The 17399-nt window shown below is 53.3% G+C and overlaps 1 protein-coding gene across 1 annotated transcript; it reads right to left on the bottom strand.

The window, feature by feature from the left end:
* Positions 1 to 14422: 14422 nt before the first annotated feature.
* On the bottom strand, positions 14423 to 17059 carry LOC309383259 (retinal homeobox protein Rx1-like; the record flags this gene model as incomplete). Its single annotated transcript, XM_081935587.1, has 2 exons — positions 14423 to 14857; positions 16817 to 17059. 2 exons carry the CDS (start codon positions 17057 to 17059, stop codon positions 14423 to 14425), a joined length of 678 nt encoding a protein of 225 aa, XP_081791713.1.
* Positions 17060 to 17399: the final 340 nt, after the last annotated feature.

The raw sequence follows: 17399 nt of genomic DNA, 5'->3' as shown, positions 1-17399 counted from the left end.
CCACCACGGTGTCCTTTTCCTTGGTCCCCGAGATGATTTCGATCGAAGGAATAAACCCTTCACCATCCTTGCCCTCCCAACTGTAGATCCCATATAACAGGGATGGCTAACCTTTTTGTTATCATGTGCCGAAAGCCCGCGAGCGCACGAGAGAGAGAGCATGCACACACCCATAATGCAATGCGTGTGCGACACTCCCCCGCGCACTCCTGCGCATGCGTGGGTGACACCCCCCGCTGCCCTACAGCCTCCTGGGACCAAAAATGTGCGTGGGGGACCACACAGCCCGCCCATGCTCCCCTGTGCATGCCCCTGCCCCCACACATGGTGCATGCAGGCCCCCGTACATGCAAACACATCCACACATCCACCCCGTGCATGCGTGGCACAGAGACCCGAAAACCAGCTGGCTGGCGGGAGGTGCGCACACAGTGGTGCTGAGTTGGGGTGATGTCTTGCATGCCCACAGAGAGGGCTCTGTGTGCCACCTGTGGCACTCATGCCATAGGTTTGCCATCACGGCCATATAAATTGAGCTATCAGTTTGAGGTTGTTCGTCTCCAGATGAGCACTGGGTGGCGGCAAATGGGATTGTTTTTTTAAAAAAAGTTATTTGGTGCCATCTGATGGTCAACTAGAGATTTGCTGCAAATTCTAACAACCAAAAATTAACACAGGCACCACGTTTCCCCGAAAATAAGACAGGGTCTTATTTTCTTTTGACCCAAAATATTGATTGGGCCTTATAATCCGGGGGGGGGCTTATTGTTTTGGGGTTGCCGGGTGGCTGCTCTCTTGCGAGCGGATGCCCAAAGAGCCAGGCACAGCCCCGGGCAAACGGCTGTGTTGCGCTGTCGCAGCAGCGCAATACACCAGCTATGAGGTGACCACACTCACGAGCAGCCACCCGGCAACCCCCCTTTTCAGCCGGGCAGAGCGTCACTCACCAACCCAGTGATATCCCAATGGCGCTAAGCCGCGTGGTGCTCTGCCCTCCCCTCAACTCCCGGTGCTTGGCGCATTCGAAATACCCTCAGATCAGTGCATGGCACTCTGCCTGACTGGAAAGGGAGGTTGCGCGAGCGCCTGTTCCGTCCCCAGCTCGTGTGCCTCCCAGCCTCACCATGCCCTGGCCCAGCTCTCCCTGCAGGGCCAGGGCGCCGCTGCAGTGCTCCGAGCATAATCTATTCTCCGACTTCCAAACTCCAGAGATCTGCAGCCAAGTCTTTCGGCAGCGACCGCTCTGGGAGTATGCTCTATGGTTGTGGGCTGGCTGCCGGCAGAGCTTACTCCCAGAGCGTACAACCATAGTGAGAACTTCTGGAAGATTCGGCATCCTACCTCCGTGCTTTGGAAGCCGCAGGAAATGCCAGGCGGCGGCGGTGGAGGTGCCCTGGCTCTGCAGGGACAGTTGGGCAAGGGCATCGTGAGGTTGGGAGTTGCGTGAGCGGGGAAAGGAAAAGCCGCTTGCGCTACCCCACCTCTCAAGCCATGCAGAGCTCCATTCACTGACTTAGGGGCATTGTGAAGGCGCCAAGCCTCAGGAGCCAGAGGACGGTGAACAGGTGCTCACGCGGCTTGGCGATACCCCTAGGTCAGTGATATGTGCTGTTCCCGGCTGGAAAGGGGGTTTGCGGGGCGGCTGCTCGCCTGCTGCAACAGCGCAACACAGCCGTTCGACCCTGAGGCTGTGCCTGGTTCTTCGGGAACCCGCTCACAAGAGCGCAACCCCCCGGCAACCCCCCTCTCCAGCTGGGCACAGCACCGCTCACCGACCTAGCGGTATCCCGAAGGCCGAAAAATGTGGCATGGCCTTTTTATCAGGACGTGTCGTATTTTCAGGGAAACACGGTAGTCCTCGACTTAATGACCACATTGGAGACCAAAGCTTCCATTGCTAAACAAAGCAGTACAGGTAGTCCTCGACTTACAACAGTTTGTTTAGTGACCATTCAAAGTTACAGTGGCATTGACAAAAAGGGACTTGTGGCCATGTTTCACGCTTATGACCACTGCAGAGCAAAATTCAGGCATTTGACACGATGGTTGCAGTGTCGTGGCATCAATAGTTTCCCTTTTGCAAACTTTTAACACACACACACACCACAAACACACACACACACACACACACACACACGATGCTGAGGATGTTGTGTCAATTATCTTCCTGAAAGCCACCAAAACCACCTGGAAACGTAACGGAATAGCAGAGTTGGACCTTGGAGGTCTTCTAGCCCAACCCCCTGCTCAGGCAGGAGACCCTAGGCCAGGGGTCAGCAACCTTAAACACTCAAAGAACCACAAAGGTCCTAACTGGAAGCCCCCCCTCCCCCCCGGTTCAATTCTGGAGACGACCGGAAGTCCTGTTCCCCCACCATAGAGTCTCCTCCTAGCATGGCGTCCTTTTCCCTCTCCCTGTCTTAACCGAAAGCCCGGTCAATTGTGGAGCCGACCGGCAACAGGGAGCCGCAGCAGAGGGATGAGAGAGCCACACGCGGCCCCAGAGCCCCAGACCATTTCAGTCTTTTCTTACAAACCTCCAGTGATGAAGCACCAGGAGACCGGGAGTTCTAGTTGCACTTCAGGCATAAAAGCTGGCTGGGTGACTTTGGGTCAATCACCGGGAGACATTGAATTCTAGTCCCACTTTAGGCATGAAAGCCAGCCTGGTGACTTTGGGTCAATCACCGGGAGACCGGGAGTTTAGGCATAATAATAATAACTTTTATTTCTAGACCGCACCCTTTCCTAGGCAGGACTCGGGGCGGTGTACAGTCATGTTAAAACCATATACAAATACATAGACATGAACATAGACATAGACGTGGACGTAGACTGTACAATTCTTAGTTAAAATACAAATATTAAAATTCCCTTAAAAATTCCCCAATAAAATGTTTGCCAGGAGGTGGAAGATGGAACTGTCAATCAGCTAAGCCAGCTAGTCGGAACAGGTGGATCTTGAGCTTCTGTCGGAAGGAGCGGAGGTCATTGGTAATTCTAATATCGGGAGGGAGGTCATTCCAGAGGGTTGGGCCCATCACAGAGAAGGCTCTACTCCTAGGCGTCACCCGCTGGCACTGCTTGGCGGATGGCACCTGGAGGAGTCACTCCCTGTGAGAGCGGATAGGTCGTAGGGATGTATGAGGTGAGATGCGGTCCCGCAGGTAACTAGGTCCCATGCCATGGAGCGCTTTGAAGATAGTAACCAACACCTTGAAACGCACCCGAAAAACCACAGGCAGCCAGTGCAGCTCGCGCAGGAATGGTGTTATGTGGGAGTATCTTGATCCTCCCATGATAACCCGCGCGGCCGCATTCTGAACTAGCTGCAGTCTTCGGGTGCATCTCAAGGGGAGCCCCATGTAGAGAGCATTGCAGTAGTCCAGGCGAGACGTCACCAGCGCATGAGTGACTGTGCGTAGGGTGTCCCGATCCAATAGGGGGCGCAATTGACGCACCAGGCGAACCTGGTGGAACGCCCCCCTCGCCACGGCTGTCAGATGGTCATCCATTGACAGCCGGGCATCAAGGAGGACGCCCAGATTGCGCGCCCGTTCCACGGGGGGCAATAATTCGCCCCCTATGGCCAGTGATGGTGTCAACTGGTTAAATCGGGGTGCCGGTAGCCACAGCCACTCAGTCTTGGAAGGGTTGAGTTTAAGTCTGTTGTCCCCCATCCAGACCCGCACGGCTTCCAAACACCGGGACATTTCGACGGCCTCGTTGGGGTGGTTTGGGGTGGAAATGTACAGCTGTGTATCATCAGCGTACAAGATGGTATCCGACCCCAAAACCACGGATGATCTCACCCAGCGGCTTCATGTATGTGTTGAACAGGAGGGGTGAGAGGACCGAACCCTGAGGCACCCCACAAGTGAGTGGCCTCAGGGTCGACCTCTGCTCCCCTGCCAACACACACTGTGTCCGGTCGGAGAGATAGGAGCGGAACCACCGCAAAACGGTGCCCCCCACGCCCATCTCTTCCAGCCGGCGCAATAAGATACCATGGTCGATGGTATTGAAAGCCGCTGATAGATCTAATAGGACCAGGATAGAGGAACAACTCCTATCTCTGGCCCTCCATAGATCATCTACCAACGCGACCAAGGCCGTCTCCGTGCTGTGACCGGGTCGAAAGCCGGACTGGCGTGGGTCAAGATAGACTGCTTCCTCCAGGTGACGTGGGAACTGTTGCGCCACCACACTCTCTACAACCTTCGCTAAAAAGGGAAGGTTGGAGACAGGACGGTAATTAGCTAGTTCCTCCGGATCCAGGGAAGACCTCTTGAGCAGGGGCCTCACCACCGCCTCTTTCAAGGCGGCCGGCAAGGACCCCTCCTCCAGTGAAGCGTTCACCAGACCCAGGAGCCAGCCTCGTGTAACCTCCCAGGATGCCAGTACAAGCCAGGAGGGACACGGGTCCAGTAAACATGAGGTGGCTCGCAGTCGCCCACGTAACCTGTCCAAGTCCTCGGGGGCAACAGAGTCAAACTCCTCCCAGCATGGTGTCTCAAGACTTGCTTCCGACGTCTCTCCTGGTCCACTGAAGGGGGCCCATCCACTCCGGATCTGATTGATTTTGTCCTGCAGATATTCCCCAAACTCCTCTGCTCTACCCTGCAAAGGGGCTTCCCGCGACCTCTGAAATAAGAGAGAGCGGGTCACCCGAAACAGGGCGGCAGGGCGGTTATCCGCGGACGCAATAAGAGCGGCACAGTGTCTACATTTGGCCGCTCTTAGAGCCACAAGGTAGGTCCGTAAATAGGCTCTTACCTGTGTTTGGTCAGATTCGGAGCGTGAGGACCTCCACCTGCTTTCTAGGCATCTCTTGTGGCGTTTCATCACCCTCAGCTCCTCGGTAAACCAAGGAGCCAGGGTGGTTCGTTGCCACAAGAGAGGCCGCAAAGGCGCTACCCGGTCCAAGGCCCCCGCAGCCGCCTTATTCCAAGCGGCCACTAGGTCCTCCATCCGGGAGCGGGTCAGGGCTACAGGAAATGGCCCAAGCTCCGTCTGGAACCTATCTGGTTCCATCAGTCGCTTGGGGCGGAACCATCTGGGAAAATCAGGTTCCGCCTCCCCGCGGTGGGGGGTAGCGCCGGGGAAGTCGAGCCGGAGAGAAGAGTGGTCTGACCATGACAGGGGTGTGATAACTAGATCCCCTATTCCCAGATCACTCGTCCACTGTCCAGATACAAAAACAAGGTCCAGTGTGTGTCCACCCTCGTGTGTGGGGCCCTGAATTAATTGGGACAGGTCCATGGCTGTCATGGAAGCCATGAACTCCCGAGCCACCTCGGATGCTTCACCCGTCAACGGCAGATTGAAATCCCCCATAACCACAAGTTTGGGGGTATCAACTGCCGTCTCCGCGATCAGCTCGAGGAGCTCGGGCAGGGCCGCTGATGCATAGCGAGGAGCCAAGTATACAATCAGCAAGCCCAACTGCCTCCCTGGGCCCCATTTCACACCAAGGGACTCACACCCGGAGATCTGTGGCACAGTGAACTCCCTCGGTTCAAGACTCTCCCGTATAATTACCGCCACCCCGCCACCCTTACCCTGGGCCCGCGGCTGATGAAATGCACGGTAGCCTGGCGGGCACATCTCCACGAGGGGCAAACCATCCTCATGGCCCAGCCAGGTCTCCGTTATCCCTGAAAGGTCCAGCTCCCCCTCCGAGATCAAATCATTAATGCTGGCTGGGTGACTTTGGCCTAGTCACACTCTCTCAACCCCTCCCACCTCATAATACTTTTGTTGGGAAAATAGGAAGAGGAGGGAATATTAGCTACACACACACACACACACACACACAATATAAATATCAGTCCTTTTTACTCACTGGAGGTCAAACACAAAGTGAGTTTCACCGTCATCGTCACAATTGGTTCATGGGCTCGTGTAACATGACCCAAGAAAAGCCACGCTTTACTCAATTGGGGGTAATTTGAGGAACTTGCAACTCTCTACAGCGTTTTGATTTTTGGGGCAGCATGAAAACTGGTTGGCTTCCACCTTTGCCCGGGGGGGGGGGGGGGGAGAGTGAGACCCCCCTCCCTGCGTTGATCTCCCTTGAGATTGCTAAATGGGTGGAGAGGATGCTAGCGTAATGCCAGGCGTGGCTTTTGGTGATGTCACGAGATGTTTTTCTGTCGTAAAAACAATCAAGAGCCTGGTATTCCCTTTTTCCAATTCACACCTATTCTTAAAAGATGTTTGTGTTCATAGATGTTACGAAATCTGTATGTCGGAAAAGGAGGAGGAGGCTGCGGGACTCTTGATTTGGGTTTTTTTTTTTTTTGCAGCCCCTTCCAATTTGTTGCTTCTAGCTATTGGTGGAAAACAAATAGCTTTGCATCATTCTCCTTATTATTATTTTTTAAAATTTGGTCTGGTGGAGATCAAACATTTTAAAAGGGGAACAACAACAACAACAAAAATACCGAATTCCATTAAGGCTAAATTCCCGGATGCGGGACTTTGACTCCCTCCCTAGCGACTGTAGGGATGTGGTTAGATAAATGGATTTTTGAGGTTTTCGGGGAGCTGGGTGGGTGGGTGAGGACATGAATGTTTCTTTGGATGGTAAACCCCTGTGAGCCAAGAAAATTAGGAGCACTTGAAAGAGCCGTGGCTCCTCCGGGCTTGGGTGGGGTTATCAATCAGAAGACAGCTGGAAGGGACCTTGGAGGTCTTCTAGTCCAACCCCCCTGCTTAAGCTGGAGACCTTGTACCATTTCAGACAAATGGTTGTCCAATATCTTCTTAAAACGTTGGTGCATCCACAACTTCTGGTGGCAAGCAGTTCCACTGGTTAATTGTCCTGTTAGGAAGTCTCTCCTTAATCCCAGGTTGCTTCTCTCCTTCATTAGTTCCCACTTCTTGTCCTGCCTTCAGGTGCTTGGAAATAGGTTGACCCCCTATCACTCCCCTCCTCTGGGACAGCAGCCCCTCAAATATTGGGAGACTGGACAACCAATGGGGATGCCATTTGGAGCAGGGGGTTGGGCTGGAAGATCTCCCAGGTCCCTTTCAGCTTTATGACTCTGTGTTGTGTGTTCCTATTTCCTTCACCGATGGGACCCTCAACATATCCTGGGGGGGTGGGGGTGGATGGATGGAATCCGCAGGAATAACTTGCAAACCAGACAGGTGATTCTGATTCATTTGGGTTTATTGGCGACCTGGCGGACTCTTCCTATCAACCAGCTTCCAATCAGAAAGCGGCGATGCCTTGTCTGACGGCATTTTAGGCAGGAGGCTTTTCCCATTGGCCTATTGCAAAAAAAAAAAGGCCTTACAACCAACTGAGAAATTGTGAAGCTGGAGTCTCTCTCCATCCAATGCAGGTCACCTGCAACCTTCCCCAGGTAAAGCGGTTTTGCCCCTTTGGATGGCAGATGACAGGCAGCTCCAGCCCCTGTTGGCGAAGGTCCCAGCCAAGCGGATCTTAATTCCACCCATTTCCTTTTTAATTGAGCTTCGTTTCCCCTCTCCCTCATTTCTTCTGGATGAGGTGTGTGGGGGTCTCTCTCTCTCTCTGTGTGTGTGTGTCTTTTATCTCTCCCCCTCCCTCTCCCCACTCTCTCTGTGTCTCTGTCTTTCTCTCTGTCTCCCTCTTTCTCACTCTCTCTTCCTATCTCTGTCTCTCTCCCTCTGTCTCTCTCTCTTTCTCTCTGTGTGTCTGTCTGTCTCTTTCCTTCTGTCTCTCTCTCTCTCTCTCCTCTTTCTGTGTGTCTTCCTCTTTCTCTATCCCCCACTCTGTCTGTCTTTCTTGGTCTCCCTCTGTCTCCCCCTCTCTCTGTGTCTCCCTCTTTCTCCTTCCCCCTCTCCCTGTCTCTTTCTCTCCCTCTCTCTCTCTCTCTCTCTCTGTGTGTGTGTGTGTGTCTCTCTCCATCCCTTTGTCTCTCTCTCTCTCTGTCTCCCTCCCTCCCTCTCTCTCTGTGTGTCTCCCTCATTCTTCCTCCCTCTGTCTCTCTCTGTCCCTCTGTCTCCCTCTCTCTCTGTCTCCCTCTTTCTCCTTTCCCCTCTCTGTCTCTTTCTCTCTGTCTCCCCCTCCCTCTCTGTGTGTGTGTGTCCCTCTCTCTCCATCCCTCTGTCTCTCTGTCCCTCTGTCTCTTTCTCTCTGTCTCCCTCTCCCCCCTCTCTCTGTTTCTCCCTCTTTCTCCCTCCCCCTCTCCATGTCTCTTTCTCTCTGTCTCCCCCTCCCACCCAATCTCTCTCTGTGTCTCCCTCTTTCTTCCTCCCTCTGTCCCTCTGTCTCTCTCTCTGTGTCCCTCTGTCTCTTTTTCTCTGTCTCCCTCTTTCTATCTCCCTCTGTCTGTCTCTCTGTCCCCCTCTCCCTCCCTCTCTCTCTCTCACACACACAAAACCCCGCATTCACGCGACTACGGAACCTGGGACTCTATCGGCTCTTTTCAACCACGAAGATAGAAGCCAGGCCAGATCGAGCGGACGAACGGGCGAGGGTCCCGGTGTGTGTGTGTGGGGGGGCGTCTCGCTCCCAGTCGGCCCAACCTCTCCGCTCCACCCCGGAGAATCCAAGAGGAGGGGGAGTCTAACTTGGCCGGGGTCGCTCGCCCCCCGCCCCCCCGCCAGCCGCGATCAAACTTCATTAGTGCCGCTGCTGCGCTCTGCTTTGGGAAGCCGGGCGGGGGGCGGCAGACGGAGAAGAGAGGAGGGGGTGGTGGGCTCGTCGGTTGCGTTCACACAACCCTCCCCCTCCCCACCCCGACCCGGCTCAGCTTTTTAGACTCTTTGGAGATCGGACTTTCCGGCTGTTGGGGGGGGGGGGGGGCGTCAAAGAGGCGGGAAGGCAGGAACCCCGGGGGGGATTATGAAGGCTTTGGACTACAAGACCCATCCTTGCCCGGCTGCGCGGGGTCGAGCGCTGAATTGCCTGAATGGGGAGCCTGGATTTAGAATAGCATAACAGAGTGGGAAGGGACCTTGGAGGTCATCTAGTCCAACCCCCTGCTTAGGCAGGAAACCCCAGAATATTTCAACCCAATCAATCAATCAATCAGAATAGAGCTGGAAGGGACCTTGGAGGTCATCTAATCCAACCCCCTGCTTAGGCAGGAAACCCAACATCACTTCAGACAAATGGTTATCCAGCGTCTTCTTAAAAACTTCCAGTGTTGGAGCATTCACAACCTCTAGTGGCAAGTCGTTCCACTGGTTAATTGCATGGATCCTCGCCTGTGATTGGATCGGAGCATCAAGTGCTCGTCTGAACCCAACCCGGAGTTGGGTGGGTGGGTGTGGGATGCGTGGGAAACAACCCCCCGACCCATTCCTTTGGAAACATGGGAGGCAGCAATCGCAGGTTCGGATGCGAATCCTGCGCCCTTTCCAGCTCTTCTTTTGGGGAGCGGTGGGGCAGGGGTCCCTCAGATGACAAACATCCCCCTTGCTCTCCTGTGGCAAAGTCAGCCCCCAGACCCAACTCGGAGGGGGCTGCTGGTCCTCTGCCCTTCCAGTCTGCCTAGATGCCCTCTCGGCCGGCCTACCTCGCAGGGCTGGCCGCAGCATAGGAGGGGGCGGGGGTGAGAGAGCCCCTTGCCCGGCCACAGGGAGGGAGGGAGGGGGCAGAGAGGGCTGGGGGATGAATAAGGATTAGTCTCAGATCCTGACGGAAGCAGAGGAGAAAGGAAAGGAGCCGTCCGGTGGCTGAGATCAACAAGGTTGGTCACAATAAGAATCGTATGTTCATGTATGCACCCACACACGTACATATATACACATACATACATGTATACCGCTGCGTGTGCACCGTACGTGCGCGCACACACACACCAGGGGTGGGTTCCTGTATTGGTTGCTACCAGTTCGTCGCTTCGCTCACGTGTGCGCCCACCGTGTGTTGCTCGTGCAGGCGCAGTTGACTGTAAATTGCCCTGCGCAGGCGCTCAAACATGCCAGCAGAAGAGGCTGGGGAACCGGTTCGGGGGCGTGGCCAGCCTGGGACACTGCCGGTTTGGCAACCCAGGCCAAATCACCGCGACCGGCGCACAAGGCAAAGGCAAAGGTTCCCCTCGCGCATACCTGCCAGTCGTTCCCGACTCCAGGGGGCGGTGCTCACCTCCGTTTCAAAGCCCAAGAGCCGGTGCTGTCCGAAGACGTCTCTGTGGTCATGTGGCCGGCATGATTCAACGCCACAGGCGCACGGAAACGCTTCAACCTTCCCACCAAAGGTGGCTCCTATTTGTTCTACTTGCATTTTTAACCTGCTTTCGAACTGCCAGGTTGGGAGAAGCTGGGAGAAGGAACGGGAGGCGAGGGAATCGAACCACCAAACTGCTGACCATTCTGATCGACAAGCTCAGTCTCTTAGCCACTGAGCCACCATGTCCCTTCATACATATATACCAGTACATATATACTACATACATACATACATACATACATACATACATACATACATACACACTCACAATTACAGGTAGCTCTTGACTTAACAAGCAGTTCATTTAGTGGCTGTTCAAAGTTTTAAGGGCACTGAAAAATCTGACTTACGGCCGTTTTCCACAGCTATGACCGTTGCAGAATCCTCATGATCAGGTGATCAAAAGTCTGGACTCGTATTTATGACGGTCGCAGTGTCCACATAATCCCCTTCGGCACCCAGCAAAGTCAATGGGGGAAGCCAGATTCGCTTAACGACCGTGGGGCTAACTTAACGACTGTGATTCACTTAATGACCATGGCAAGAAAGTAACATCACTTAACAACCGGCTCCCTTAGTGAGAGACATTTTGGGCTGAGTTCTGCTCGGAAGGCGAAGACTCGAGTTACGACCGTTCGGACAGCAATCAATGTTATGACAGTGCTTACAACCTTACAACCGATTCTCAAAGTTCCAGAAGACTTCCTGATACAGATAAGTCCTCGACATATGACCTCAGTGGAGCCCAAAATTTCTGTTGTTAAGTGAGTCATAGGTTAAGTGAGTTTCTGGCCAATCCCTGCGGTTGGTAAGTAACCCGGTTGTTAAGTGAATCTGGCTTCCCCTGAGACTTTGATTGACAGAAGGTCGCAAAAGTGAGGCCCCGCTGCAAACCATCGTAACTATGAGCCAATTGCCGAGTGTTTGAATTTTCACCATGTGATGACAGGGACCTTGCAAAGGTTTTAACCAGGAGAAATGATCATCGTTCACATTTTCTGGTGCCGTCGTAACTTGGAATGGTCACCAAAAGAATGGTTGTAAGTCGAGGACTAGCTGTATGTGGTTCTGGTAAGGAAGGGGGGAAAAATGGCCTCGTGATCCACCAAAATCCGGGAGGCCGGAAGTCTCCAAATTGCACCAAGGGGGCAAAAGTTTGCACAGGGCAGCAACCACATGCCCAGAGGGCCTGGAATGAGGGAGGGGCCGTCCTGGTTGGGGGCTCAGCAGGCAGCTTGGGCTTGAGTCCTTGACTTATGACCGCAATCAAGCCCACCAATTACGGTCATAAGCCAGGATGGCTAAAAAACGAGCCAGGATATCCAGGGGTGGGATTCAGACTGTTTGGACCAGTTTGGGCAAACTGGATGCTGATTTTACATCTGGTTCTCCAAACTGGTAGTTGAAAGGACCGGCTGGCCCTGCCCACCCTGCCCCTCCCCTCCCAGGAGTCTCCACGCGGCCCCTTTCGGATGCCAGGTAAGTGCAGGCCCCGTGCAGAAGCCCTGGGAGGCCGAAAAACAGGCTTCCCGGAAGTCCAGAAACGGGGCCATTTCCGCCCTCCGGAGGGTCTCCGAAACCCCCCAGGGGAGGCTGTTTTGGCCATCCCGGAGGCTCGAGGAAAACCTCCGGAGCCTGGAGAGTGCAGGAGGCCAAGTTGGCCACGCCCACACGGCAGAGAACCGGTTGCTAAAATTTTTCAATCCCACCCCGGATCGTTTTCCCCGTCCACTTTTGCAATTATTATTCTTTTTTGCAGCAGTCGTCAAGGGAACCCGTTGTTTGCTTTGGGGGGGGTTCGCTCCCCCTCCCCCACAGAATCCGGAACGTCAATACGGGTTTTTTTGTCACACGCACACTCTAGATCGTGACTGCGGGATGCCGCCATCAGTCATAAAAGGAGGACCAAAATGAGGTCACTGGACTGCAGAAGGAGGGGGAGGGTTGAAGCCAGAGGGGCTTCGGAACCGTGTTCACTTGGGGGTTGGTCCCATTGAAACGTCAAAGACTCACTGAGCAACCGGCCGTAATCCGAGGACTACCTGTATGACAGCCAAGTGGATCCAGTGTGAGGATTTGGGGGGGCCTCTAGGATCAAACATGGCCAGCCCCCTTTCTCCCCCACTCCCCAAGTGCCGGTTTTGTCCCAGAGATTTTGGCCACCACCTGGTTTGGTTTTGTAGTCCATCAAGAACCGCCAAGACAATCAAGGGGGCAGCCACCCCCACAGCTTTAAAGCTTGGCCCTTTATGGGGGTCCCGGAGGATGCACCCAGGTGCAAAAAGAGGTGGGGCTTAGCAGGTTAGGACACGCCCCTTCGGATATCCCGCTTCGATCCTAGGTAGAGGCAGATATTTCTCTCTCTGGGCACGATGAAAATGTATCTGCTGAACAAAACTCCGCATTGGCAACAGGAAAGGCATCAGGCCATTAAAACGCTCAATTCCATTCTATTGCCCAGACTCCATCCCGCAATCGATTATGGGGTCGTTAAAAGAGGATGAAGATTAAAGTGATAATTTGGGGAACAGTTGCCCCACTGCAGGGGACCCCCAAAGCCCCTCTGGCTGACCCCCTCAACTGGGAAGAACGCTTGCCCAAAGGCCCCAAGCTCTCCTGCCCCCGTGTCCGTATCCCCCATGGGGCAATCGACCTCCTTCCGTCTGGTTTCCTTTCTGACTCTCCAGCCTTAAGGATCCCGCAGATCTTCTGAGCCAGGGATCACTTTGGCCAATCCCACTGATCTTTTCGGTCAGGGATCTGGCAGGGAATGAATGAGTGGTGCGGTGGCTCTCAACTCACAATCAGGGGGCTGTGAGTTCCATCCTAGGTAGAGACAGATATTTTTCTCTCTCTGGGCACAATGAGAATATATCTGCCGAACAAAACTCCACATTGGTGACAGGGAAGGGCATCTGGCCACTAAAACACTCAGCTCCATTCAGATGCCCAGACAGACTCCACCCCCATACAAGGGATTATGGGGTCATTAAAACATGACGCTCCAGCAGGGAAATGAATGGCAGATGACACAAAAAGACACCAGTTTTTTTAACAACGTCACGGATAGTTATACTTGCTCTTGAATTTGGTGGTACATTTAAAATGTGTGCCTATTTCATTTTATTTTATTTTTTAAAAAAACTTTGCTTTTTGTCACTCTGACTAGGGGTGTTTCCTCACCACAATAACAACAATGACAACAACAACCTTGAGAGGAGTCCTTGTTTTTTTTCTCGTTGCTTGCTAGTTTTAAATCTGGCCAGCCTGGAAATCCCACCCTACACAGGTAGTCCTCACCGTACGACCACAACGGAGACGAACATTTCTGTTGTTAAGCAAGTCATTGGTTAAGTGAGTTTCATCCCATGTTACGACCTTTCTTGCCACGGCCGTTAAGTGAATCACTGCAATTGTTAAGTTAGCACCACGGTCATTAGGTCAGTCTGGCTTCCCCAACTGACTTTCCTTATCAGGAGGTCCCAAAACGGGTGACACCCCCCCCCCCGGGGCACTGCAACCGTCATAAATAGGAGACAGTTGCCAAGTTTCTGAATTTTGATTACATGGCCTTTGGGACGCCGTATCGGTTGTAAGTGTAAAAGATGGTCGTAGGTCATTTTTTATTCAGTGCTGTTGAGACTTTGGTCACTAAACGAACAGTTGTAAGTTGAGGACAAACCCGTAGTAGATGCTGAATGAAGGTCAAACAAAATTGCAGGAGAAAACCCGAAATATAACAGCGGATGGAGGAGAAAGCTGTCCTCTCCCTAAAAGCAGCCGTTCTGAAATGGTGCAATTTTGCTTAGTTTCCACCTTCCCAGGTGGTAGAAAAAGGACAACAAAAACAATAAATAAATCCTGAGGTTCCTCCAGAATTTGCCTTTGGCTTCCAAGAGTTTTTCGAGGCCTGCAGAAATTCCCTGCCGAATTCTACGCCTGTCGGTAAGAATAACTTCAGCACCTTCGCAAGGACCAAAACGCCACGCAGAATTCTTTTCCGGCAGATCCCACTCCTGCCACCAAACCGGGGGGAGGGGGGGGAGAGAAAGCGCGTCAATCCACGTTACAGCTGAGGTCTATCAAAAGGAATTGGAGAGCGCTCCCTTCTCCGCGGCTGCTGCTCACCGGCACGACGGCACGAGGAAACTAAGCGACGTCTTGACCCGGGATCGTCCGAGAGTCTCTTAGTCCCGCTCTCCGCCTGCCTGGTCGGTGTTTTTTGCTACGGCAGGGCAGCCTGAGCCGCCATCAAATGGGCTGCCAGGTTTTGTCAATGGTCTGAATGTGCTCCTTGGCTTTCATGCGCAGCGCGGCGATGCTGGAATTCCGCTGGTCAAGTTCCTCCAAGGGGTATTTGTCCACGAAGGTCGTGGCGCACTGGTAGGCCATGGGCTGCATGCTCTGGGGCAGGGCCGGGGGGTTATTGAGGAAGGGGTGGCCTGGGTAGGTGGGCTGGAGGCCCTGGCTGGGCCCCATCAAGCCCGGGATGCTGTGCACCGTGGTGGCGCCCGAGATGGGAGAGGTCAGCCATGGGTCTAAGGGGAGAGAGTTGCCGATCGGGCCGATGTTGGCTGCCATCGGGGGCCGGCTGAAGGACAGCACGGGGGTGTCGTGAAGCTTCATGGCAGTGGCTTCCATCTTCTCCTGGCGGCGCCATTTGGCACGCCGATTCTGGAACCAAACCTGCAAAAGAGCGGGAGGAGAGGAATGAGAAACGCGAACGTCATCAGTGCTAAAACGGAGTGGGGTTTGCACGGTGGAAGAGGAGGAGGAGGTGGAGGAGGAGAAGGAGGAGGCGTGTGGGGACCTTGGTGCTCTCTGAGCTGGGTGGTTTTCTTGCAGACATTTCGCAACCCAGCTAGGGAACATCATCAGTGCTAGAAGGGAGGAGGGTCTGCAGAGAATTTGCAGTGGAGAGGGGAGGAGGGGGAGGAGGTTTTCATGCAGACATTTCATTGTTTAGAGAGAACCTGGTTTAGAGAGCACAAAGCCCTGCCCCCTTCGGCACCGAACTACCAATATCCCCCCCCCCTTCTTAGTACCGGAAGATTTCCACCTGGCTTTGGGAGGCTGATCTAAACGGCCTCGGAGACCCAGAGTAGAATCACCTGAGAATCCATCTTTCCCCAAGGAGGTTTTTTCCCAACTGGGACAAGTCTGGGACTCCTGGACTTCAACTCCCAGAATTCCCTGGCCGGCTTCTGTCTGCTGCCACGATTGGCAACCCGTTTAGTGACCGTTTGACATTACAACGGCGCTGGAAAAAAGCAACTTAAAGGCCTCTTTTTTCACAGTTACGGCCGTTGCAGCCTCCCCGTGATCCCACGATTAAAATTCAGGCCCTTGGCCACTGACTCATATTTATGACGGTCACAGCATCCGTGTGTGTGTGTGTGTGTGTTTGTGTGTGTGTGTTTGTGTGTGTGTGTGTGTGTGTGTGTGACACGCGATCCCCTTTTGTGACCTTCTGACAAGCAAGGTCAGTGGGGAAGCCAGATTCGCTTAGCAACTAGGTTGCTAACTGAACAACTGCAGTCATTCGCTTAACGACGGTGGCTAGAAAAATGGGGCAAAACTCACTTAACGACTGACTCGCTTAGTAACAGGAAATTTGGGGCTCAATTATGGTCATAAGTCAAGGACTACCTATACTGGCAGTGACAGGGTCTACTTCACCAACTTTTTATTATAAACCCCATTATTCTTTTAGAGTCGCAGCTCCCTTGGTTTAGTAATTGATTATATTTTAATTAATTGGTATCCCTTTATTTCTCTTCTTTGCTTAGTCTTTAGTAATATTTATTTAAACAATTTATACAACCCTCCATCTCAAAGCTATGACTTCCAGTAGTAACAGAAGAGGGTAACAGAATCGAGAGGGACCCTGTAGGTCATCTAGTCCAATCCCACCCCCCGCCCAAGCAGGAGACCCTACACCATTTAACAGATTAACAGAGTTGGAAGGGATCCTGGAGGTAATCTAGTCCAATCCCCCTGCCCAATTCATCGATCGGCTGAACCCAGGACACTACAACCGTTGTAAATATATATACACCTGTTGCCAAGCACCCAAATTTTGATCCAGTGACTGCGGGGAATGTAGCAGCGGTCATAAGTATGAGGTCGCTTTTCTCAGTGCCGTTGTTCCTTCGAACAGTCGCAAAATGAATCGTTTCAAGTTACATTTACACCGGTTCATTGAATGACTGTTCAATGTTATGACGGCACTGAAAAATGCGACTTACGACTGCCTTTCACACTTATGACCTCTGCAGCATCCTCATAACCAGACTATCCAAATTCAGACGCTGGGCAACACGACTCACACTTATGACCGTTGCCATGTCCCAAAAGATCACCTGATCCTTTTTTCCGACCTTCAGACCACGGGGGAAACTGGATTCGCTGAATGACCGGGTTACTTACTTAACGACAGCAGCGGTTCACTTAACGATGATGGCAAGGGAGGTCGTAAAACCAAACTCCCTTGGCAAACGTTTCACTTCACGGCAGAAACGTTGGGCTCCTTTGGGGTTGAGGTCTACTCGCATCATCATCGCCATCTAAGCCTGGCGCCCCAAGAATCCCCGGCCTAAAGCTGCCTTGTTTTATGGCCGCCGAAGCCAACGGGATGCTGCTTACCTGGACTCGAACCTCTGGCAGGTTGACCTTCATGGCCAGCTCCTCCCGACTGTAGACGTCCGGGTAGTGGGTCTTCTCAAAGGCCCTCTCCAGCTCGTGGAGCTGGTAGGTGGTGAACGTGGTGCGGTTACGCCGGTGTTTCTTCTTGGACAGCTCCTCGTCCAGCTGCTCTGGGGTGCCGCTGGCCTCCTCCACGCTCCTCCGCAGCTCACTCAGCTCCGCCTCCGGTTTGCCGAGGAACATTCTGGAGCCTGAAAGGAAGAGAGAGACGGCGGTCAGGGAGGAGGAATCAGAATTGAGCTGGAAGGGGCCCTTGGAGGTCTTCTAGTCCAGCCTCTAGTCCAGTTGTTCTGCTGGTTAATCGGACTCCTCAGGGTTAGAAAATGTCTCGTTTATTCCAGGTTGCTTCTCTCCTTGATTAGTTTCCACCCATTGCTTCTTGTTTTACACCCCCAGGAGCTTTGGAGAATAGCTTGACTCCCTCTTCTTTGGGGCAGCCCCTGAGATACTGGAAGACTGCTGTCATGTCTCCCCTAGTCCTTCTTTTCATTGAACAAAATCGGTTGTGGCCCACCAGCGGAGC

The sequence above is a fragment of the Natrix helvetica genome (genome assembly GCF_964273705.1).
Source record: "Natrix helvetica genome assembly, chromosome: 1".
Classification (NCBI taxonomy): domain Eukaryota; kingdom Metazoa; phylum Chordata; class Lepidosauria; order Squamata; family Natricidae; genus Natrix; species Natrix helvetica.
Note: the sequence above shows the minus strand (reverse complement) of the source record. Positions and strands in the feature narration are given on the sequence as shown.